Source organism: Macaca fascicularis, chromosome 2, assembly GCF_037993035.2.
Source record: "Macaca fascicularis isolate 582-1 chromosome 2, T2T-MFA8v1.1".
Lineage (NCBI taxonomy): Eukaryota > Metazoa > Chordata > Mammalia > Primates > Cercopithecidae > Macaca > Macaca fascicularis.
In genome coordinates, this window is record NC_088376.1 from 150,063,385 (window position 1) to 150,087,465 (window position 24,081).

A 24,081-nucleotide genomic window follows, 5' to 3' on the forward strand; every position below is an offset into this window, starting at 1 on the left:
TAATTCAGCTAGGCATCTAGGAGGGGCGCAGGAGAAGGTGACATTTGAATTTGGTCTTAAGAGATATTTAGACATTTGACAGATGGTGAAAGGAGAAGGAGATTCTAGCCATCAGGCATGGCCTGGTCAAGGGCACAGCTGAGGATGTGAGAGCCGAGGGTGAGCAGAGACAGAGGGTGGAGGGGAGGAGTGGAAGGAAGTTGACCAGGTCATGAAGAGCCTCACTAAGGAGCATCCATCTACAGACAGTCTCACTCTGTGCCCAGGCTGGAGTGCTGTGGCATGATCTTGGCTCACTGCAACCTCTACCTGCCGGGTTCAAGTGATTCTCCTGCATCAACCTCCTGAGTAGCTGGGATTACAGGTGTGTGCCACCACGTGGGCACAGCTAATTTTTCTATTTTTAGTAGAGATGAGGTTTCACCATGTTGGCCAGACTTGTCTTGAACTCCTAACCTCAAGTGATCCGTCTGCTTTGGCCTCCCAAGAGTTTTTTTTTTTTTTTTTTTTTGTAAGCAGAAGAGTGGTGTGGTTCGATCTGAGGTTTAAGAGATCACTCGGAGGCAGCCAGGTGGATGGATTACGGGGTCAGTAGGCCAAAGGGTAAATAACTGTGGCCTTGTGGACCATACAGTCTCTGTCACAACTTCTCAACTCTGCTGCTGTAGTGTGAAAGCAGCCATGAGACAATACTTAAATGAAAGAACCCGGCTGTGTTCTAATACACATGTATGTACAAAGCCAGGGGGTATGGATCTGTCCTGAGGACCATCATTTACTGACTCCTATATTAGACGAAGGTGGGAGTGAAGGCAAGGAGACCACTGACTAGGCAGAAGTTCTCTCATGAATGAAGTAAATCAGAATGGGGTGAGGGAAGGGCAACCAAGGCAGAGGGTAGCTTTCAGCCTCAAGAGGAGTCAGGTCCTCTACCTCGGCTGTGCTGGAAAGTGTGACTACACTCCTCACGGCCCAGCTCGCATTTCCTACAAAGTAGGCAGAACACCTAGTTAGGCAAAGAGCATCACTCACGGCCACAGTAGCCATCTGTGACAATCCTGCCAAGGAACTCACACGCCCAGGCAAGGAGAAGCCTAGAAAACAAGGTAGAAAGTCTTGGAAAAGCCTCATTTGGTCTGCGACATAAGAAAACTTGATTCCATGTAATTGACGTAAAGAAGAATTGGTTCAATCTCATAGAATCCACAGGGGAGACGTGTGGTTTGTCCCGCACTCCAGGAGCTGGAAAGCCAGAAGCAGGTGCCTCTTCTGGCCTCTCTGGGGCCGCACAGACTCTTTCTCCACCTCTGCTGCAGAATTGGCATCCATGCGTGGCCTGCTTATCAGTCAGCGTGGGGTGGAGACACAGAGAAAGTTCAGGAGTACAGGAGTGGCGCCATAAAAACTCGCACTACCGCTACCCTGGAGGGCAGCTGACCGGGCGTCTGGTCCAGCCTCTCTAACAACTCCTGCACCTCTCTGGCCAAGCCCCCTCCCCTCGCTGGGCAAAATAAAGGGGGCAGGTTTGATCACTGGTTCTCAACTGGGATTTCTCCCAAAGTAGTAATGAGGTCGACTCACAAGCATTTTTGGCTTTCAGAAAGCCATTTAAAATGCTCTTTGCTCTCGGCTACGATTCTGTCAACTCCGGGTAGTAACACTGCTGAGCGCGTGCTGATCCGAAGCTCTGATTGGCTGCTGGTGACATAATAGGAAGGTCAGGAACGATTGGCTGGCAGCTGAGACCGGCTGAGCCACATACCAGGAAGGTGTGCTGGGTGTGAACAGAGCACGCGTAGAGCAGGAACAGAAAGAAGTACCAGTGACAGCCTACCAACATCCTTCAAGCATGGGGGTAGGGGAGGCATGTGTTAAATAACAAAGAGTCTTCAAGATAGTGAAAACTATGCACCATCTCTAAGGTCCTCTTTTGTGTAGCTCCTGCCTCCCCCTAGTCCCAGGTGTCCCTCCCAAGAGGGCTGGAGGGCCAGGCCAGACTTGCAGACAAGTGGCTACATGTACCCCCTTCACTCCCAGTTCCCTCCTCTCTGCCCAGACCTGCTCTCTGCAGCCCTGAGGCAGGCAGCTGGTCCACCCTTCTCCCCTGCAGCTCTCTCTAGGCTAAGGACCCAGGTCCCTCCCTGCTTTAGGTGGTCTCAATGTCAGCATCTCAGGCTGCGGCCTCAGACAGCAACAAGTACCCCCATTATGAATTATCTGAGCAGAGCACAGCCACAGTGGGAGGAATAAAAAGAACATGAAACACAAAAGATGCTTCCTTGAACAGGAAGAGTCACTAGGGACGGGGGACTGGCTTACCTGGTGAGTCACCCTGCGTTCCCTCTTCTTGGCTGGCTATCAAAAGAGAAGAGAACACATGCAATAACTTGTGGCCTCCAGGGACAGGCTGGGTGTTTAGAAAGGCCGTGGGTTTGCAGAAGAGAACAGCACAGCACAGTGAGGAGGCTGCTGGAATTTGGGATTCTATGCCTGGCCCACGGCAAACCTGCTGGATGACTTTGGGCTCTTTTCAGAGTCTGTTGCCTCATTTGTTTGTTTATTTATTTTTGAGACGGATTATTTATTTATTTTTGAGATGGAGTTTTGCTCTTTGTCGCCTAGGCTGGAGTGCAGTGGTGCGATTTGTTTATTTTTGAGACGATGTTTCGCTCTGTCGCCCAGGCTGGAGTGCAGTGGCGCGATCTCCGCTCACTGCAACCTCCACCTTCCAGGTTCAAGCAATTCTCCTGTCTCAGCCTCCCAAGTAGCTGGGATTACAGGCCGCCACCACGCCCAGCTAATTTTGTATTTTTAGTAGAGACGGGGTTTCACCATGTTTGCCAGGCTGGTATCAAACTCCTGACCTCAGGTGATTGACCCGCCTCAGCCTCCCAAAGTGCTGGGATTACAGGCTTGAGCCACCGCGCCCGGCCTGTTTATTTATTTTTAATTTTAAAAAAGTTTATATATTTAGGGGGTACAAGTGCATTTTTCTTACATGTGTATATGCATAGTGGTGAAGTCTGGGCTTTTAGTGTACCCATCATCACCCAAATAGTGAACATTGTACCCAATAGGTGATTCTCCAACCCCCTCCCCTCCCACTTTTTATAGTCTCCAGTGTCTGTTTTTCTTTTTCTTTTCTCTTTTCTTTTTTTTTTGAGATGGAGTCTCGCTCTGTCATGCAGGCTGGAGTGCAGTGGCACGATCTCAGTTCACTGCAAGCTCCGCCTCCTGGGTTCACTCCATTCTCCTGCCTCAGCCTCCCGACTAGCTGGTACTACAGGCGCCCGCCACCATGCCCGGCTAATGTTTTGTATTTTTAGTAAAGATGGGGTTTCACCGTGTTAGCCAGGATGGTCTCGATCTCCTGACCTCATGATCCGCCCACCTCGGCCTCCCAAAGCTCTGAGATTACAGGCGTGTTTTTCTACTCTGTATGTTCACATGTACCCATTTTTTAGCTGTCACAAGTGAGAACAAGCAGTATCTGGCTGTTTCTGGGTTATTTCACTTAGGATAATGGCCTCCAGTTCCATGTTGCTGCAAAAGACGTGATTTCATTCTTTTTTTATGGCTGAGTAGATCCATGGTGTGTGTGTATCACATTTTCTTTATTCAATCCTTGGTTGATGGACACTGTATCTGTGCTATTGTGAACAGTGCTGTCATAAACATGGGTGCAGATGTCTTTCCCTTTGGGTAGAGACCCAGTAATGGGATTGGAGTCTAATGGTAGTTCTATTTTCAGTTCTTTGAGAAATCTCCATAATGTTTTTCACAGAGTTGTCCTGTCCTTTCTTAAGTCTCCTATTCAGGGCGAGGCCCTGTGCCAGAGGCTTTACATACACTGATGCTAATCTTGAGAACCATTCTGCCAAGTAGGGTCTTTATCGTCTCCATGTTAAAGACCAGGAGGCAGGTTCCGAGAGATTAAGTAACTTGCCTACTATCACACAGCTCATACTCCTGATTCAAACTCAGGTCTTTCTTTCTCTCTCTCTTTTTTTTTTTTGAGATGGAGTCTAGCTCTGTTGCCCAGGTTGGAGTGCAGTGGTGCCATCTCAGCTCACTGCAACCTCCGCCTCCTGGGTACAAGTGAATCTCCTGCCTCATCCTCCCGAGTAGCCGGGATTACAGGTACACACCACCACATCCAGCTAATTTTTATATTTTCAGTAGAGTAGGGGTTTCACCATATAGGCCAGGCTGGTCTCAAACTCCTAACCTCAAGTGATCTACCTGCCTCAGCCTCCTAAAGTGCTTGGATTACAGGTGTGAGCCACCGCCCCTGGCCAAACCCAGGTCTTTCTGATTCCAAAGCCCCCAAGTATGGTTTGTTTTTGATTTGCTTTAGAGAAAAAAAAAAAAGCCAGTTAATCACTAGCACTTCCTGAACTATTTTTCTCCCAACATTTTATTTTTAATTTTTTATAAAATTTTAAAAATAGAAGTGGGGTCTCGATATTTTGGCAGGTTGGTCTTGAACTCCTGGTCTCAAACAGTCCTCCTGCCTTGGCTTCCTAAAGTGCTAGGATTACAGGCGTGAGCCACCGTGCCCAGCCCCACACCAACATTTTCTTTGATGACTACCATCACGTACTAGCAAAACATCCAGACCTGTTGGCAAACAAGCAGTAGTGGAGACACTTGGAAACTTGACCCTGAGTAGCTTAACAGCTTGTTTTCTCCATGAGCCAGTAGGCTTATAGCTGTGATTTGATTAATTTATAACAGTATGCACATTTAATTAAGCAGAACGTTTCTTGCCCAACCTGGATGTTAAATCCATCAATGTGTTCTGAGCTAAACTGTGGTTCATACAATGAGAAATAGAAAAGTCAGTGATGGGGGCCAGGTGTGGTAGCTCACGCCTGTAATCCCAGTACTTTGGGAGGCCAAGGCGGGTGGATCACCTGAGGTCAGGAGTTCGAGATCAGCCTGAGCAACATGGAGAAATCCTATCTCTACTAAAAAAACACAATATTAGCTGGGCGTGGTGGTGCATGCCTGTAGTCCCAGCCACTGGGGAGTCTGAGGCAGGAGAATCGCTTAAACCCAAGAGGCGGAGGTTGCGGTGAGCCATCATGCCATTGCACTCCAGCCTGGGCAACAAGACCGAAACTCCATTTCAAAAAAAAAGTCAGTGTTGGCCGGGTGCGGTGGCTCATGCCTGTAATCCCAGCACTTTGGGAAGCTGAGGTGGGTGGATCACCTGAGGTCAGGAGTTGGAGAACAGCCTGGCCAACATGGCGAAACCTCATCTTTACTAAAAATACAAAAATTAGCAGGGTGTGTAATCCCAGTTACTTGGGAGCCTGAGGCAGGAGAATCGCTTGAACCCGGGGAGCAGAGGCTGCAGTGAGCCAAGATCATGCGACTGCACTCCAGCCTGGGAGACAGAGCAAGACTCCGTCTCAAAAAAACCAAACCAAACAAACAAAAAAGAAAAGTCAGTGTTTCATCATCTTATGCAAAGGAAGCTATAATTTCCAGGTGTTCTGCCACCTAAAACAGGTTTGAGCACTCTTGTTCTCCGACTCTATGAACGCACACTTTGTGCATAGGAAAACTTCCTGGACAAAACAGAGCCATGGAGAGCTCTCTCAACACCTTAGAACGAAAGTTGCTTTCTTTGCTTCCTTGGGAATCAGAAAGGTGCTCTGCCCCTTTCTATGGGCACCTGGAAAGTTCTCCATCAAACCAAGCTGACAGGCAGGCTCTCCACCCTACCAACAAGAGCAGTGACTGAGTGCCAGAGGGACTGTTACCTAGATGGCCAGGCTAGCCCAAGATGGGCAGAAGAGGGAGCACTTTCCGTAAAACAGCCACATGTCACAGGCCCCAGCCACTGCCTGCAATCCCCTGGCTCCCAAGACTGCCCTGGGCCCTACTGCTCTCCCTGGGAGGTTTGTCTTGGTCTGTTTGGGTTGCTATAACAAAATGCCATAGACTGGGTGGCTTATAAACAACAGAAATGTATTTCTCAGTCTGGAGGCTGGGAAGTCTGAGATCAACACATTGGCAGATTCAGTGTCTAGTGAGGGCTTTCTGGTTCATAGATGGTCACCTCTCATTGCAACCCCACACAGAAGAAGGAAGAAACGATCTCCCTGGGTCTTGTTGATAGGGTCCTAATCTGCCCTCATGACCTAATAAACTCCCAAATCCTCATCTCCTAATACCATCACCTTGAAAGCATTTTTTATTTTATTTTATTTTTTTTGAGATGGAGTCTTGCTCTGTTACCCACGCTGGAGTGCAGTGGCATGATCTCGGCTTACTGCAATCTCCGCCCCCCCGGGTTCAAGCAATTCGCCTGCCCTCAGCCTCCTAAGTAGCTGGGATTACAGGCGCTTGCCACTGTATCCGGCTAATTTTTGTATTTTTAGTAGAGATGGGGTTTCACCATCTTGGCTAGGCTTGTCTTGAACTCCTGATCTCGTGATCCACCCGTCTCGGCCTCCCAAAGTGCTGGGATTACAGGCATGAGTCACCACGCCTGGCCTTTTTTAATATTAAGATGCATTATTTTTGTCATGAAAGTATTTCAACGCAGGAATTTTTTTTTTGGTTGGGGGACACACAAAATTCAGACCATAGCAAGGTTCCAGCCATAAGCCAGAATACCGTCCTTATCACTGTCACTGAATGACCACTGGCCAGCCCCCACATTTGCCAGGCTTTGGGGTCCTAGTCCCCCTCTTCCTGTCACATTCCCCGCCACCACCCTGGTGATTTCCGAAACCCATGTGAACAACTTACCCTTCAACTATGTCTTTCAGGACAGTGTTACAGTTTCACCAAGGTGGCCAGGACCAAGGTAGCCATTCTGCAGTCATGTCTCCAACACTTGTGTGCACATGGTTATAGATCTAGAGAGATGTGTGTGCTGAGTTTAAATAAAGTCATGCCACTGCGCTGGTGGAAGTAACTTAACTCAGATTCAGATCTAATAACTATTTACTGAGCTAATGTGAGCTAGGTGTGACCATCTCTATCGTCCCATTTGATCCTAAAGATAACCGTTTGCGTAGCATTATTCACAATAGCCAAGATATGGAAACAGCCTAAGCGTCTATTGACAGATGAACAGATCAAGAAAATGTGGGGTGTGTGTTTATGTATATATACAGCCATGCACTGCGTAACGATGTTTCAGTGATGGACCACAGACACAACAGTGGTCCCATAAGATTATAATACTGTATTCTTACTGAACTGTTTCTTTTTTAAGAGAAGTGTGTGTGTGTAAGATTAGAATTTCAGTGTCCCCATGAAATCAGTACATTCTACACTTGTCTTCCACCTGTTTGCAAATGTTTTTCTTTTGGTTGGTAATTTTTCTAGAAATAGATTTTTTATTTTTTAATTTACTTAATTAATTTATTTTTTGAGATGGAGTTTTGCTCTGTCACCCAGGCTGGAGTTCTGTAGCACGATCTCGGCTCACTGCAAGCTCCGCCTCCCAGGTTCATGCCATTCTCCTGCCTCAGCCTCCTGAGTAGCTGGGACTACAAGTGGCCGCCACCACGCCTGGCTAATTTTTTGTATTTTTTTAGTAGAGACGGGGTTTCACCGTGTTGGCCAGGATGGTCTCGATCTCCTGACCTCATGATCACCTCGGCCTCCCAAAGTGCTGGGATTACAGGTGTGAGCCACCGTGCCCAGCCATTTTTAAATGTGTTTTTAGAGACAGGGTCTCACCATGTTGCCCAGGCTGGCCTTGAATTCATGAACTGAAGCAATCCTTCTGCTTCGGCCTCCAAAGTAGTGGGACTACAGATGTGGACCACTGTGCCTGACTTACTGTACCTTTGCTATGCGTGGACATGTCTAGACACACAATGCTCACCACTGTGTTACAACTGCCTCGGTATTCAGCACAGTAACCTGCTGTACAGGTTTGTGGCCTCACAGCAGTAAGCCAGCCCATGTAGCCGAGGTGTGCAGTGGTAGGTTACGCCATCTCGGTTTGTGTAAGTGCACTCTGTGATGCTCACATGAGAAGAAAATTGCCTGACAACGCATTTCTCAGAGGGTATCCCTGTCATTAAGTGACACATGACTGCACAGACAGACCATCCAGGACTTAACGCTCTTTTGACTTTATGATGAATTTATGGGGACATAGCCCTATTGTAAGTCAAGGAGCTTGCAAACATTATTTTACCATAAAAAAGAAAGAAATCTTGCCATTTGCGACAACATGGATGAAACATTGGAGACATTATGCTTAGTAAAATAAAACAGATATGGAAAGGCGAAGACTGTGTGATCTCACTTCCATGTGGAATCTGAAAGTATCAAACTCATAAACACAGTAGAATCGTAGTTCCCAGGGTCAGCTGGAATGGGAAGATTTTGGTGAAAGGGTACAAACATTCAGTTCTGGGGATCTAATGTACAGCATGGTGACTACAGTTAAAAATAATGTATTGTCTACTTGAAATTTGCTAAGAGGGTAGCTCCTAAGTGTTCTCACCACACAGACAAAAACAGTAACTATGTGAGGGGACGGGTATGCCAATTAACTTGATTGTGGTGATCTTTTCACAATGTATACATACATCAAATCATGAGATTGTACACCTTAAATACATTTTTTTAATACCTCAATAAAGCTGGAAGAGAAAAAAAGGTAACCATTTGAGCTTTTACTTCTTCATTTAGAGCTAATCTAGCTAAAAAAGGGTTTGGGCATTTCCAAAAAGGAGTTGAGGTACTACTAAATGATGTCAGGATTAATGTTTTCACCAACCAAGAAGCAGCATTGAAAAAGTTTCTAACAGCTTCATTGAGATATAATTTACATGCCATAGAATTCAGCCGTTTAAAGTGTACAATTCAGCAGGCCGGGTGCAGTGGCTGATGCCTGTAATCCCAGGTGGATCACTTGTGATCCAGAGTTCGAGACCAGCCTGGCCAACATGGTGAAACTCTGTCTCTACTAAAAATACAAAAATTAGCTGGGTGTGGTGGCGGGCACCTGTAATCCCAGCTACTCAGGAGGTGGAGGCAGGAGAATCGCTTGAACCCAGGAGGCGGAGGCTGCAGTGAGCCAAGATCCTGCTACTGCACTCTAACCTGGGTGAGGGAACGAGACTCCATCTCAAAAAAGAAAAAAAGTGTAAATTCAGTATTTTTATTTATAGAGTTGTGCTGTCTTCATACAGTTTTAGAACACTCCCATTAACCTAAAAAGAAAACTTCCCAATTCTCACCTTCACTCCCAAGCCCCCCATTACCCATCTCCAGCCCTCAGCAGCCACGAATCTACATCCTGCCTCAGTATATCTGGCTATTCTGGCATTTCATGTAAGTGAAATTGTACAGTATGTGGTCTTTTGCGTAAGGCTTCTTCCGCTTGGCATCATGTTTTCCAGGCTCGTCCGTGTCGTAGTCTGCATCAGTATTTCACTCTTTTTTATTGTCGGATAACAGTCCATTGTCCAGTTCTTGTGTGGACATATATTTTCATTTCTCTTGGGTATATATACCTGGGAGTAGAATTTGTGGGTCACATGAGAACTCTATGGGTTTTTTTTCATTTTTAGAGACAGGGTCTCTTTCTGTCGTCACCCAGGCTGGAGTGCAGTGGTGCGATCACAGCTCACTGCAGCCTCCAACTCCTAGGCTTGTTAAGTGATCCTCCCGCCTCAGCCTCTCAAGTAGCTGGGGCTATAGGCACACACACCAAACCCAGATAATTTTTAAATTTTTTGTAGACACAGGGTCTTGCTATGTTGCCCAGTCTCAAACTCCTGGACTCAAGCAACGGCCCGCCTCCGTGTCCCAGGAACTCTATATTTGACCACTTGAGGAACTGACAGTCTTCCTCAGCAATTGCCCCACTTCACATTCCCACTAGCAGTGCACGAGGGCTCCACTGTCTTCACGTCTTTGTAAAATAACACTTGCTTTTTTGTCCCTTTTTTTTTTCTCCTTTAATCTCTTTTTTGGAAAAAACATCGGAAAATGCCTATGTGTCTTTTTTATTTAGCCTTCCTAGTGGGTGTGAGGTGGTATCTCGTTGTGATTTGCATCATCATGCATTTCCCTGATGATGAGTGATGTTGAGCACCTTCTCGTGTGTTTATTGGCCATTTGTATATCTTTTTTGGAGAAGTGTGTGTTCAGATCCTTTGCCTATTTTTAATATGGTTGTCTTTATATCCTAGTTATAAGTACCTTATCAGATACATTGATTTACAAATATTTTTTCCCATTCTTTAGGTTAGCCTTTCACTTTTTTGATGGTGTCCGCTATGCCACGGTTTGCATGTTTGTCCCCTCCAAAGCTAATATGAAATTTGCTGCCCAGCGTTGGAAATGGGGCCCAGTAGAAGGTGTTTGGGTCATGGGGGCAGATCCTAATGAATAGATTAATGCCCTCCCTCAGTGGTGAGTTCTCACTCTATTAGTTCCTGTGAGAGCCTGGCACCCACCTCTGCTGGCTCTCTCTCGGGCCATGTGATCTCTATACACGGGTTCCCCTTCCCCGTCTGCCATGAGTGGGGGCAGCGTGAGGCCCTCACCAGATGCAGATGTCCAATCTTGAACTTTCCAGCCATCAGAATCATGAGCCAAATAAACCTTTACTCTTTATAAATTAAAGGGAGAGCAAAGAGAGGAGGAGGAAGGCGCCAGGTCATGCAGGAAGGAAGAGTGAGAACTCCCTCACCCCACTGAGAATGGTGAAGCTCTTCGTGAGGAGCCAGTCCCATGACCAACGCACCTCTCACCGGGCCCCGCCTCCAACACTGAGGATCCAAGTTCAACATGAGATTTGGAGGGGACGAATGTCCCAACTGTACAGTCACCATCCATCTCCTGTGGGACCTGACCCTGCTCTCCGTGCTTTCCTCTGATTACCTCTCGGCTTGTTTGTTCTCTTCGTGCTGGTGTCTGTTGTTGGTGTGCCCTTGGCTCTCTTCTCTTTGTACTCCACAGACTTCCTGAGAGAACCTCATTCATTCCCACGGTGTCTTTAATCACCATCTATTAGCTACCAGTGCTCACATTTCCATTTCCAGCTCCAGACCTGGGGAGCCAACTGTTTACTCAACATCTCCCACAGACATTCCAAACGCAGCATGTTCAGACCTGAATTCATCACCATCCGCCTGCTATCCCCAAATATGCTCCTCCTCCTGGATCCCCAGCTGAGGAAACAGGCACACCATTCTCCCACTTGTGCCAGCGGGAGCCCTGGCAAGCCCTTCTCCATAGTCAGTCATCAAGTTGTACTGAGTCTACTTCCTAGACATCACTTCAATCTGTCCCTTTTGGTCCATTCTCAGTGATCCTGCCCTGGACCACCATCATCTCTCAACTGGATGACTACAGTCTTCCCCTTTCTAGTCTCTTCTCCATAGTGTAGCCACACTGATGTTTATAAAATGCAAATCCACTTTTGTCACTCTCCAGCTCAAAAATTCCTGGCTGGCTCTCCATTGCTCTGGGGATAACAATGAACAGACTAACAAAAATCGTAAGACCTTTCATGATTTGGCCTCAGTCATTTCTCCAGCCTCACAGTATATGTCTGGCACTTTATTCTTCTTGAGCTAACTTTAGTTCCCTCAACACACTGTGATCTCTTCATTTAGGGCTTTTGAATATCCACATTCCTATGTCTGGAATACTCTTCCTTCTCCTCTGGCTAACCCCTACTTGATCTTTTTTTTTTTTTTTTTTTTTTTGAGATGCCATTCTCCTGCCTCAGCCTCCCAAGTAGCTGGGACTACAGGCGTCTGCCACCATGCCCGGCTAATTTTTTGTATTTTAGTAGAGACAGGGTTTCACCATGTTAGCCAGGATGGTCTCGATCCCCTAACCTCATGATCTGCCTGCCTCGGCCTCCTAAAGTACTGGGATTACAGGAGTGAGCCACTGTGCCTGGCCAACCCCTACTTGTTCTTAAAGTAACAGGCTGGACATCACTTGCTGCTTCCCTCCAGACTGGGAGAACACCAAGTGACTGAAAGACAGTTTAGTCAAGAGGTTAAGAGGGAGGACTTTGGAACCTGATGGCCCGGTTTTGGGTCCAGGCTGCCCTGTTAGTTTTCTATGCCTCTGTTTCCTCATGCATATAATAGGGAATAATAAGAGTCCCTGTTATGTAAGGCTGTGGTGAGGATTACATGAATAAATATATAGAAAGTGCTTAGAAGAGTGCCTGGCACACTGTAATGGCTCAACCAGTTTGCTGTCACCTTGAGGTATCTCTATAGCACCTCACAGTTAACCCTATAATTAAGCACTTATCAGAGAAATCTAATTCACAATTTACTTTTTTGCACTGTAAGATCTTTAGAATTGGGACAACTCTCCAGGGCTCCAGCTCTTGGTATGCAGAAGGCATTTATTAAATTTTTGTTAAATATTTGACTAAATCAATGAATGAATGAACTTCTGTTCACGGCACTGATCGCTTCTCACCTTGCACTATGAGGGTGGATTTTATCTTCTCTGTAAGCTCACTGAGGCAGCACCACAGCACAGTCATCTTGGCATATCCCATCTCCCCCAACCAACACTTCCTGGGAACATCTTATTTCTGTAATTCAACTAATACCAGTTGAACTAAAGCCTCCTCGCTGGGAATAGCCTTTATACTTCTCCTGCTTTTCTTCTGCCACATCCTGTCATCCTCTTCTATGTAACGCACCACAACCTGGAATTTCAGGGACTTTCTTGTATCTGTAGCTCAGTTGTCACAGTAGGCTAGTTATCCAAGAAGGAGTTGGGGACAGTGAAATTCAAGTTAGAGTTAGGAGCTAAATTTAGGCAGATGTCCTGTAGTGTTTGGAAAGAATGATGGGTTCAGACGTTTTGTTCTTCCTGATCTAAGAAATGCTACTGAAGCTCTTAGCCCTGTTATAATTTACCCATATGTGGGGTGGGTAGAACAGCATGCTGAAGCGTAAGGGGAATTAAGTAAAAAGTAAGAGACCCCCGTCAGGCGCGGTGGCTCACGCCTGTAATCCCAGCACTTTGGGAGGCCAAGGCTGGCAGATCACCTGAGGTCAGGAGTTCGAGAGCAGCCTCGCCAACACGGTGAAACCCCACATCTACTAAAAATACAAAAATTATCCGGGTGTGGTGGTGCACATCTGTAATCTCAGCTACTCAGGAGGCTGAGGCAGGAGAATTGCTTGAACCTGGGAGGTGGAGGTTGCAGTGAGCCAAGATCATACCACTGTACTCCAGCCTGGGTGAAAAAGTGAGATTCCATTTCAAAAATAAGAGACCCAGGTTTTCGTCCTGGCTGTCAACAAATTGATATGACCTTGGAAGTCACAGCCTGCCTGGGCTGACTCATCCCACTGGTAAGGTGAAGGAGTTTAGATGGTTTTTAAGTTGCTTATTAATTCTGACATATCATGCATGTATCATCTCTTCAGATGTAGCTCATTCTAGGAAGGAATATTCTATGGTCCCACTTCATCTCAGAAGGAACAGAAAAAAGAGAAATGACCCCAGGTGTCTTTAGCTGCATGGCCAGCGATGGCTGAGAATAATCACAGGTCAGATCACCTGGGTCCACACGGAGAGAGTAACTCACATCCTGCAGGCATGGCCCAAAGATGGGGTGTGATACTGGAAAGTGAATGGATTTTTGAGTCATACAGAACTGAATTCAAATCCCACTATGGGGCTAGATTAACCTCTGTAATCCTATTTTCTTGGTTGTAAAAAAATTTTTTTTAAAGTTGGGCCGGGTGTGGTGGCTCACGCCTGTAGTCCCAGCACTTTAAGAGGCCAAGGTGGATGGATCACTTGAGCCCAGTAGTTCAAGACCAGCCTAGGCAACATGGTGAAACCCCATCTCTACTAAAAACACAAAAAATTAGCCAGAGGTGGTGATGTGTGCCCACAGTCTCAGTTACTTGGGAGGCTAAGCTGGGAGGACGGCCTGAGCCCAGGAAGTCAAGGCTGCAGTAAGTTGAGCTCATGCTACTGCACTCTGGCCTGGGTGACAGAATGAGACCCTGTCTCAAAAAAAAAAAAAAAAAAAAAAAAAGTGGGATGTATCTATGTTGTAGGAGTAGGATAAGGATTAAGTGAGGCTGTTTATGTATCACACCTTCCATAAATCATAGGCCTTCTGTAAATCTTAGGTTTTCTCCATTTTTATACTATCTACCAGGTCAAAGTACTTTCACAGATATTGGCCTGTGCCTGTGAAACTTTAGTTTACTCCTTTACTCCTCACCACACGGTTGGAGCTTGGGGCATGGACCTTTCTGTGGGTTCAAAAAGTTCAGTGATTTTTTGGTGGGACAGAATGCCTGGGTCGATGAGCATCTGCCCTTAGTCTAATGCAGTGTGTCTGATGAGATTCAGTCCTGTGTGTCCTCTAGCTCACTGAGGGTGTTTTGGAGGAACAGGGCTCAGGTGGGACTTGGGGCCTGAAGCCTCACTGTCATGGAGAGCCTCAAAGGAGTAAGGATCCATGATTCAGCTGGAGCTGCAAGCCAGGCCTCTGGCCATGGAGACCCTCAGCAACCCCGAGGGTGCTGGAGAAGAGCTTCTCCTTTCTAAAGTCCTGCTCATGTGCCAGAGTATAAAAGAATCTCACTTAGCACATGGCTATTTTGACTCTCATGTGGGGGTCACTTGGGCTTTGATATTATAGTTGTGATCAGAGGCAGCTCATCAGTGTTGGGCTCTCTTGCATTTATGGTTTTGCCAAACCACTTTTTCTCCAGTCTCCCAGGGACTGATGATTTTGGAGCACAGTGAGGAAACTCAACCATCAGCTTCAAACATCACCTGGCTCAACCATAAAGCCCAACATCACCTGGCTGATCTGTGACGGAGCTGACCTGGGCGGTCTGACCATGTGCCTTTGGTCACCAAATCCAAAGCTTTTTCCAGGTCACCTGGCTAACAAAGGGAAATGTTCTGATTAGAAGCCAGGGCAAAGCAACCTGGAGACAAGCTCTCCCTTAGGAATCACACTTTTCATGAGATAGTTGTAAATTCTGAAACAGTGTTTGAAGGAATTCTAGCCACAAATCAGGACGATGTCATTTGCCAGGCATTGTTTAGTCAACTGGTTATTTTTATGAGTATAAGATTCATAACTCCAAGAGACAGTTATCAAATGGCAGTAATATCAACAATAACAGCTACCATTTACTGAGCACCTGTCGTGTGCTCAGCTGTGGGATGGTATAGAGAAACACCTGTCTGTGGTGACTGAGCAGTGGTTCAGAGCGCTGAGACTAGATTCAGACCATTCAAACATGGGCTTGAATCCTGGTTCCACCCCTTAACTAGCTGTGTGACTCTGGACAAGTTACTTAACCTCTTTGAGCCTGTTTCCTGATTTGTAAAGTTAGAATAATAATAGTACTTGCCTTATTGGGTTGTGTAAGGATGAATGAGTTAATACAAGAAACACTGCTCCGAATAGTAGGCACTGTCAAATTCTCACTACTCAAAATGTAAAACGTGGAGCCAAGTTTAATAAAAGTTAAAGACTACAATAACCCAATACAGACAGGACCCATAGGGACAGCTTCAGTAGTGGAGATTTGGGCCCCAACCAGGTAAGGAACTCTGCCCAAATGAAGTACAGGCTGAGGGAAATAGGAACACCGAATGGGTAAAGGGAGAAAGATGCCGTATCTACTGTGATATCATAACCTTTTTAAAAAATGAAACAGTGGCTCATGCCTGTAATTCCGGCACTTTGGGAGGCCGAGGAGGGCAGATCACTTGAGTTCAGGAGTTCAAGACCAGCCTGGTCAACATGGTGAAACCCTGTCTCTACTAACAATACAAAAAATTAGCCAGGTGTGGTGGTATGAGCCTGTAATCCCAGCTACTCAGGAGGCTGAGGTGGGAGAATCGCTTGAACCTGGGAGGTGGAGGTTGCAGTGAGCCAAGATCGTGCCACTGCACTCCAGTCTGGGCAACAGAGTAAGACTCTGTCTCAAAAACCAAATCAAACCAAACCAAAACAAAAACAAAAAAGGTAGGCATATTTTCTTCCTTGCGTGGTAATGTGTATATACACACTCACAGACAGGCATGCGGGTGTCTTTAACCCCTTCCCTTCACCTATTTTCTATAAGGAGAGTGGGGGGTGGTTAACGTTATAGGCTAGTTTCTAAATTATACAATATCCAGTTGGGATTCTAATTAAAAGAGGCATTAACATCACCCAGAGATGAATACAGTAACTGTAGGGACTTGGTTTGCTCTTTCCTGCCAGAAAAGTGAGAACATTTTCTTTCTTTTTTTTTTTTTTTTGTTTTTGAGGAGGAGTCGTCTTGCTGTGTCCCCCAGGCTGGAGTGCAGTGGTGCAATCATGGCTCACTGCAACTTCCGCCTCCTGGGTTCAAGTGATTCTCCTGCCTCAGCCTCCCAAATAGGTGGGATTACAGGTGCCTGCCACCACCCCTGGCTCATTTGAGAGCATTTTCTTTTGTACGAAAGACAGCTGCCTCATGGTGGGTGGAAGCAGGAAGCTGCTGCTGGTGTATGGAAATTTACATATGATTGAAGGGTGGATCTGGATGCTGTCACCACAGGCAGGTGTTTCTCTGGTAAGCTCAGCCATTCCTCTGTACTCCACTCTCTACTGCTGGGGTAGGAGTCTGCAAACTATGTTGCCCAGCCTTTCTCACCAGCTGGCTTTCTATTAGGTTTTGCTGATTGGAGACCGTGGTGCCAGATCAGAAAGTAGAAGGAAGAGAAGTTCCTGGGTTTGACTCCAACTGCAGCAGCAGTTACTGGTGGTTGTCAAGCAGCATCTGGTTTTTGTTTTTGTTTTGTTTTGTTTTGTTTTGAGATGGAGTCTTGCTCTGTCACCAGGCTGGAGTGCAGTGGCGCAATCTTAGCTCACTGCAACCTCCGCCTCTCGGGTTCAAGTGATTCTCCTGCCTCAGCCTCCCAAGTAGCTGGGACTACAGGCACGCGCCACCATGCCCAGCTAATTTTTGTATTTTTAGTAGAGACGGGGTTTCACCATGTTGGCCAGGATGGTCTCGATCTCTTGACCTCGTGATCCACCTACCTCGGCCTCCCAAAGTGCTAGGATTACAGGCTTGAGCCACCACGCCCAGACTGTTGTTTTTTCAGTCAGAGTCTCACTCTCTCGCCTGGGCTGGAGTGCAGTAGCGTGATCTCCGCTCACTGCAGCCTTGACCTCCCGGGGTTCAGGTGATTCTGCCATCTCAGCCTCCCAAGTAGCTGGGACCACGGGTGCGCACCACTGTACCCAGCTAATTTTTTGTTTACTTTTTGTAGAGATGAGGTCTCACTATGTTGCCCAGGCTGGCCTCAAACTCCTGAACTCAAGCAATTCACCCACCTTGGCCTCCCAAAGTGCTGTGATTACAGGCGTTAGCCACCGTGCCTGGCCCAAGTGGCATCTGGGCAGTGGTGGTGACTCTGGCAGCTCTAGCAGTGGCAAGGGCATAAGTTTTCAGAGGACTTGTACACAGTATCTAATGCTGTGTACAAGTCTTACAAACTGTGTACAAGTCTTCTGAAAACTTAATTACTTTAATCTTTTTGAGAGACAGGGTCTCGCTCTGGTGCCCAGGCTGGTGTGGGCTTGTAGGTTCCCGCCCGGGGATGTTAGCAGCTTCCTGACGCACAGCTTCTCTGCACATCATCCCTTCTTCCTCCTCCAGTGTACCCCTTCTTTTTTGTTGGCCAGCGCTCCCAACATCTTTGCAACAAATTCCCTATATTAAATTCCTTCTATTTATTTATTTTATTTTATTATTATTTTTTGAGACAGAATCTCGCTCTGTCACTTAGGCTGGAATGCAGTGGCACAATCTTGGCTCATTGCAACCTCCACCTCCCAGGTTCAAGCAATTCTCCTGCCTCAGCCTCTCGAGTAGCTGGGATTACAGGCATGTGACACCATGCCAGGGTAATTTTTGTATTTTTAGTAGAGATGGGGTTTTACCATGTTGGCCAGGCTGGTCTCGAACTCCTGACCTCCTGATCCACCCACCTCAGCCTCCCAAAGTGCTGGGATTACAGGCGTGAGCCACTGTGGCCAGCCCCTTCTATTTATTATACTTAAGATTGTTTCCATTTTTCTTGACTAGGTTGTGCAGTGGCATAATCACAGCTCACTGCAGCCTCAACCTTCTAGGCTCAAGCAATCCTCCCACCTCAACCTCCTGAGTAGCTGGGGCTACAGGTGTGTGCTACCACATTTTAAAGTTTTTGTAGAGATGTGGAGGTCTCACTATGTTGCCTAAGCTGGTCTCAAACTCCTGGGCTCAAGCGATTCTCCCACCTCAGCCTCCCAAAGTGCTGGGATGACACATGTGAGCCACCACGCCTGGACAACTCAATGACTTTAAATGACAATGATCATTTTCTTATTCTCCCTCAGACTTCCAAAAGCTGACTGGGCTTGGCTAGGCAGGTCCTGTTGGGCTCTCTTGTTCTATCACAATCAGAATGGCTGGGGCTGGAGTTATTTTAAAGCCTTGCTCACTCACTTGTCTGGTAACTGATGCTAGACATCAGCCAGAACACCTACATGTGGCCTTTCCCAGTGGCCTGGGCGCCCTCACAACATGGTGGCTGGGTTCCAAGCCAAGTGTCCTGAGAGAGAGCTGGGTGGAAGTTGTGTCACCTTTTAGGACCTAGCCTTGGAAGTCACAGAGATCTCATCTGTTATATTCTATCTGTGAGAAGCAAGTCACTAAGGCCTGCCCATATTCAAGAAGGGAAAATGAATGCTACTGCTAGGAGGAGGGCCAAAGAATTTGTGAACATATTTTGAAACCACTATAGGGAACATCTCCAGCAACACAGCAGCAGGTGTGGGCTTGTAACTTCCAGCACAGGGCTGCTAACAGCATCCTGACGTGCAGATTCTCCGCACATCATCCCTTCTTCCTCCTCCAGGGTACCCCTTCTTTTTTGTTTCCCAGGCCTCCCAACATCTTTGTAACAAATTCCCTACATTAAATTCCTTCTGTTTGATATACTTAGGGTTGTTTCCATTTTCTTGGCTAGACTGACTAATATATGAGGGACTATCCCATGCCATCTAAACTCACCATCTGAACTGGATAGCAGAGATACTATCATGACGTGCCAAGAATCACGTTAGGTGATCTACATGTTATGTCATTTAATTCTAACACCAAACCTGACACATGGGTATAAGAATACCTACACCATGGACATAGAAACTGAGTTTCAGAAGGGTTAAGCAACTTGACCAAGGACACAACTGGAAAGAGTTGAGAACCAACTCTAGGTGTGACACCAAAATACATTTCTTTCTTGGGCCTTCTGGAATGAGAAGAGCTACTTACTCCCAAAGAGTTCCACTTTCCTCAGAGAAAGTCTTACGTCTCCTCCTTATATGCCTTTTTGACGAATCACCTTAGATTGAGGAAAAGGAAGAATACATCTATGGGCAGTGGAACACAAAGACACAAGTATTCATCATTTGTGAAAGCTGCAGGCTGTGTTAGAAAAGGCACTACACCAGAGGCTGGAGGCCAGGGTTCAAGCCCCAGCACTGTTACTCACATATGTTCCAAAGTATCTACTTTAGGAATATAAAAAGCTCTATCAGATACAGAGGACAGAAGTCAAAATAAAATAAAATAAAGCCAGATTATAGTGGGTCTTGAATAGGCCGAGGAAAAATTCTTATCACATAACCAGTGCAGAATCCATTTTGTCGCCGAGGCTGGAATACAGTGGCACAATCACAGATCACTGCAGCCTTGACCTCCTGGGCTCAAGTGATCCTCTCTCCCAAGTGGCTGGGACCACAGGCATGTGCCACCACATCTAGCTAATTATTAAGAAACTTTTTGTAGTGATATGCTCTCGCTATGTTGCCCAGGCTGCTCTTGAATTCCTGGGCTCAAGCAACTCTCCAGCCTCAGCCTTCCGAAGTGCTGGGATTCCAAGCATAAGCCACCTTGCCCAGTCTATTTTGCATTCTTGAGGAAAAAACTTACACAAATAAACAAAAAGGCTTATAGAAGAAAATAACAGGCCAAGCGCAGTGGCTCACGCCTGTAATCCCAGCACTTTGGGAGGCTGAGGCGGGTGGATCACCTGAGGTCAGGAGTTCAAGACCAGTCTGGCCAACATGATGAAACCCTGTCTCTACTTAAAATAGAAAAAATTAGCTGGGCGTGGTGGCGGGCACCTGTAATCCCAGCTACTTGGGAGGCTGAAGCAGGAGAATCGCTTGAACCCAGGAGGCGGAGGTTGCAGTGAGCCAAGATCACGCCACTGCATTTCAGCCTGGGCAACAAGAGCGAAACTCCATCTCAAAAAAAAAAAAAAAAGAAAAGAAAAAGAAAACAATAACAAAACCAATAATACAAAGGAACCACAGCAGCAACAATCATTTGCTCAATGCTAGGCACAGGCACTACCCTACGCGTTCTACAGGTCCGTGAGTGCACAGACCAGCACAACTCGAAGAGGTTTGTAATGTTATTTCCATCTCACAGACGGCGAAACTATTCAGAGGCTCAATAACTTGCCCAAAATCACATAGCTGGTCAGTAGTGGGGATGAGATGTAACTCAGTTTGGCTGAATCTGAAGTCTGCACTCTTCACTATGCCATGGGTTGGAATGAGCTGAATCCAATAGTAAACAAAAAATAAGTAGACAAGGGATTGTTCAAATGTACAAGAGACCCTACAGGACTGCACTAGAATACTTGGCAATGGAAATACAGAGTGTGAGGTGGGACAAAGACAATCTGAAGGAAAAAAAGACAAGCTGAGGTTCAATCAAATAGATTCATATGGCTTGTAAGGTGGATGAGTGGGAAGAGGCGGTTGCTTCCCAACAGCCCTTCCTCCTCAATTGCCCATTTAAGTATCTACTCCTTCTCTGAAGCCTGTGAGCCCAAGGGGAGGGAAGTTACCTCTTGGGCTGAGGCCGGTGGCTCAGGCCTGAGCCTATCAGCTTAGTTCCATCCTTTGTCCATTTACGGGCTCTGGGATGGGCATGTCACCCAATCAGCGTCCATGAAACCAAACAGAGGCTTGCTAGGGGCTGCTGGGAAAGTTTCCTGCTTTTCTAAGAGGCCATCTGAAAGCAGTATTCTCTGTGGCTCCCAGTTGTGATTTGGAAGCACATAGCCCTTAAAGCTGCTCTCATGACAGACTAAAACCAGCCTCAGCACGATGCTAACACTGCAGAGGGCAGAGGGCAGAGAGATGGAGAGAAACTGGGGCGCATGATTCTGTCCTTTGCTGTTCAAGGCACTCTGTGGTGGGCTTCCTGTTGCCCAAATACGTCCTAACTGTTACAATAAGGTAGGCTCTGCAAGATGTCTGTCCCAGGCTCCTTACCCAAGTCGCTCCCATACACTTTAGTGGAGAACAAAGAAAAACACAAAAAGCCTAGATCCAGGGAAATGTTGATGTGACACTTGCAAGTCCTTGTTGGAAAAAAAACAAGTGAACAGGATGGAGACTAGAGACATAACAAGCCAGGCAGAGAAAGCCACGCTTCCCCACCCTGTACGTTTCCTGGGCTGCGTGTTCACAGCATACATGCAATTTGTCATATCTGACTCTCATGTACCTACAGAATGCAGGCCACAGGCAAAGCTATTCTGCAGGACCCACATGGCTTTGAACATGGAGAGGGTTCTTTTCTTCTGATGCTAAGCCTTCTAACATATTTGGGTCCCAACTGGGTAAATGTCTGATGCATACATTTAAAAAACCAAGTATTAGACAAACCAGTGTATTTCGAATTCAAGCAATGGGTCAAAGTAACAAACACTGTTCTGTCAAAAAGGATCACTTTATTCATCTATACATAACATATATAAAAGTAAGCAAAATCAGGATGTTTTCCTCAGCCACCCTTTCCACATTTTGTGCAGTTTTAGTGAACTATAAATCACTGACTTCTTCATGCCTAAAAGAGAAAAGATGAGAAAGTAAGAAAACGGAGGCTTGTTGAGAAGACGCTCAGTTTCAGTGACATCCTGAGCAGAGACGTGTCTTTGGAGGAGGGCAGTGAGGGCTGGCCAGTGGCTCTAGGAGACCAGGGAGCTGAAGGTGATGAAAGGTCACTGTCATCAATGTAGGGGGAAATGATTCTGATTTCAGCATTTTCCGATTTAGGGATATGGATGCCAACGGTTCCTAAGTTATTGGGATAAGTGATCCTTTTGAGTTATGAACATATTGGCAACCTCTGAATTTAGCTCTTTCAAAAAGGCAGGACAAGGATAAGACTCTGTATGCCACTGGGTCCCCATTCTCTCTCTCTCAGGCCTAAATTCCAATCCCCAGCTCACTGTCTCTCTGTCACTGTGAAAGCCACCTGTCTGCCTATGACAAATGCTGTTCCCATCACCTTCTGCCTCGTTGACTTGGAACCCCTGTTTAGATTTCTTCTCTAGGAAGTGCTTCCCTGGACCCACAGGGTGGCTCCACAGCATCTGTGCTCACTCGACACACTGTGCAGTATGTGTGGGCTGATTCACCCATGCCTCTGCCCGGACTGGGAGCTTCCTGAGGACAGGGACCTTGTCCTATTCACCTAGGTGGCCCTGTCACCTAGTACAGGACCCGGAACACAGCAGGTGCTCTGTAAAAGCTTTTGAAATGACAGGACAAATGTGCCTCATTTGGACAGCTGGCCCCCCAGCACCCCCATCTACTTAGTCACGAGTGTGTGATGAAACTGGAGAAAGGCTCTCCGGCGGCATAGGGGAAAGAAGTAAAATGGGATAAAATAAATGGGTGTTATTTGTCAGATCTAAGAGTATCCTATTTGTGGAAGTTATTATGGACTCGACTTCCTTTGTGTTGAGGGTGAGATCATTCAGTTTGTGTTTCAGGGTGTGGCCCAAAGATACGAACAGTCTTTTTCACTGTGAGACACAAAAAACTGTGATCTATGCTATGTGTGTGAAGTGCACACCCCTGGCAGTGCACTTCGGTGAGCATGCTGACAAGGTAACAGGTTTCGCTCTGGACATGCCTGGCACTGGGTTTGAGTGATGGCTTGAAAATATCTGGCCCTATTACCTGTAAACCGCCTAGTCCACTTAGAGCCTTGGAAAAGACGACTGCAGACAGTGGCAGGGGAGCAGTAAAATCATTAATGAATACTTCTAGATACTCTAGCTTCGTCTGTCTAACAGTTGACTACTTGCAAACCAACATAACCTAGCCAACAAACTCAGAGTTCCTTTCCCTGCCTCCACCCCTTTAAATTTTCTCCCTGGAGCAACCACTCTGGTAAACCCCACCCACTTGAGCATTGAGATTAGAAGCTTATTACATAAGGTGCTTTTTAAAATTCCAGCCAGAACCAACCAAAAGACCAAGCGGAATACAGGTAGTTGTACATGGAAAGGTTCATAGAGCAACTCCAGGGCACTGAGTCACAGCTAGAGGAGGATGCATGGGCCATAATTCCCAGCTCAACTTCAAAAAGAGTTCCTTGGAGCTTAAACATTTAAGGTAAATACATAAAGTAGAAGAGTGTCACCATGTAGTCATTTTTTTTTTGCTGCTAGTGGACAGATATCTCCCTTGACTAAAACATTCTCCCTTTTATGGTTCTGCCAGTGAGACATTTTCAGAAAGACTGCAGCAGGGAAATCTGTTAGAAAGAGCACTAGAATCGGAGTCAAGAGACCTGGACTCTAGTCCCAGGTGGGCCACAAACTAACAGTGGCCATTCCCTGGGCCTCAGTTTCCTTATCTGTAAAATGACGGTTGGAACAGATGAGGGGTTCTCTAACAAGGGGTCCATAGATAAGTCTGAGTGTCTGTGAACTCCCTAACGCTGCAGGAAAATCTGCTGTGTGTGCATATGTGCACTTCTGTGCAGGGCATCCAGAGTTCTAGTCAGATTTTCAGAGGGATCCTGGACTTGCAAACGGCTAAGAACCAACAGATAAGAATGAAGAGTCTTTTCTGCCTTAATATGACAATTTCGACAAAGGTGGAAAACTTAAATTTCATGATTTTGAGGCCGGGCGCGGTGGCTCAAGCCTGTAATCCCAGCACTTTGGGAGGCCGAGACGGGCGGATCACGAGGTCAGGAGATGGAGACCATCCTGGCTAAC

General features: G+C 46.5%; 1 protein-coding gene across 11 annotated transcripts in view; it reads right to left on the reverse strand.

The window, feature by feature from the left end:
• The window catches only part of TAMM41 (TAM41 mitochondrial translocator assembly and maintenance homolog), a 123,137-nt gene that overhangs the window by 42,052 nt on the left and 57,004 nt on the right, over positions 1-24,081 (reverse strand). For 3 of the 11 annotated variants that reach the window (XM_045384723.3, XM_074032992.1, XM_074032994.1), the window contains 2 exons: positions 2,320-2,355; positions 393-1,336 (listed from right to left, as the gene is read on the reverse strand). The exons of 4 other annotated variants lie outside the window; for them this stretch is intronic. In XM_045384723.3, the coding sequence (XP_045240658.2) occupies positions 1,128-1,336; positions 2,320-2,355 (245 nt within the window). In that variant the 3' untranslated portion in view covers positions 393-1,127. Of the gene's footprint in view, positions 1-392; positions 1,337-2,319; positions 2,356-6,770; positions 6,876-9,462; positions 9,501-21,775; positions 21,912-24,081 lie in introns of those variants that run through there. 4 more of the 11 variants (XM_005547826.4, XM_074032995.1, XM_005547828.5 and 1 more) reach the window with 3 other exon arrangements.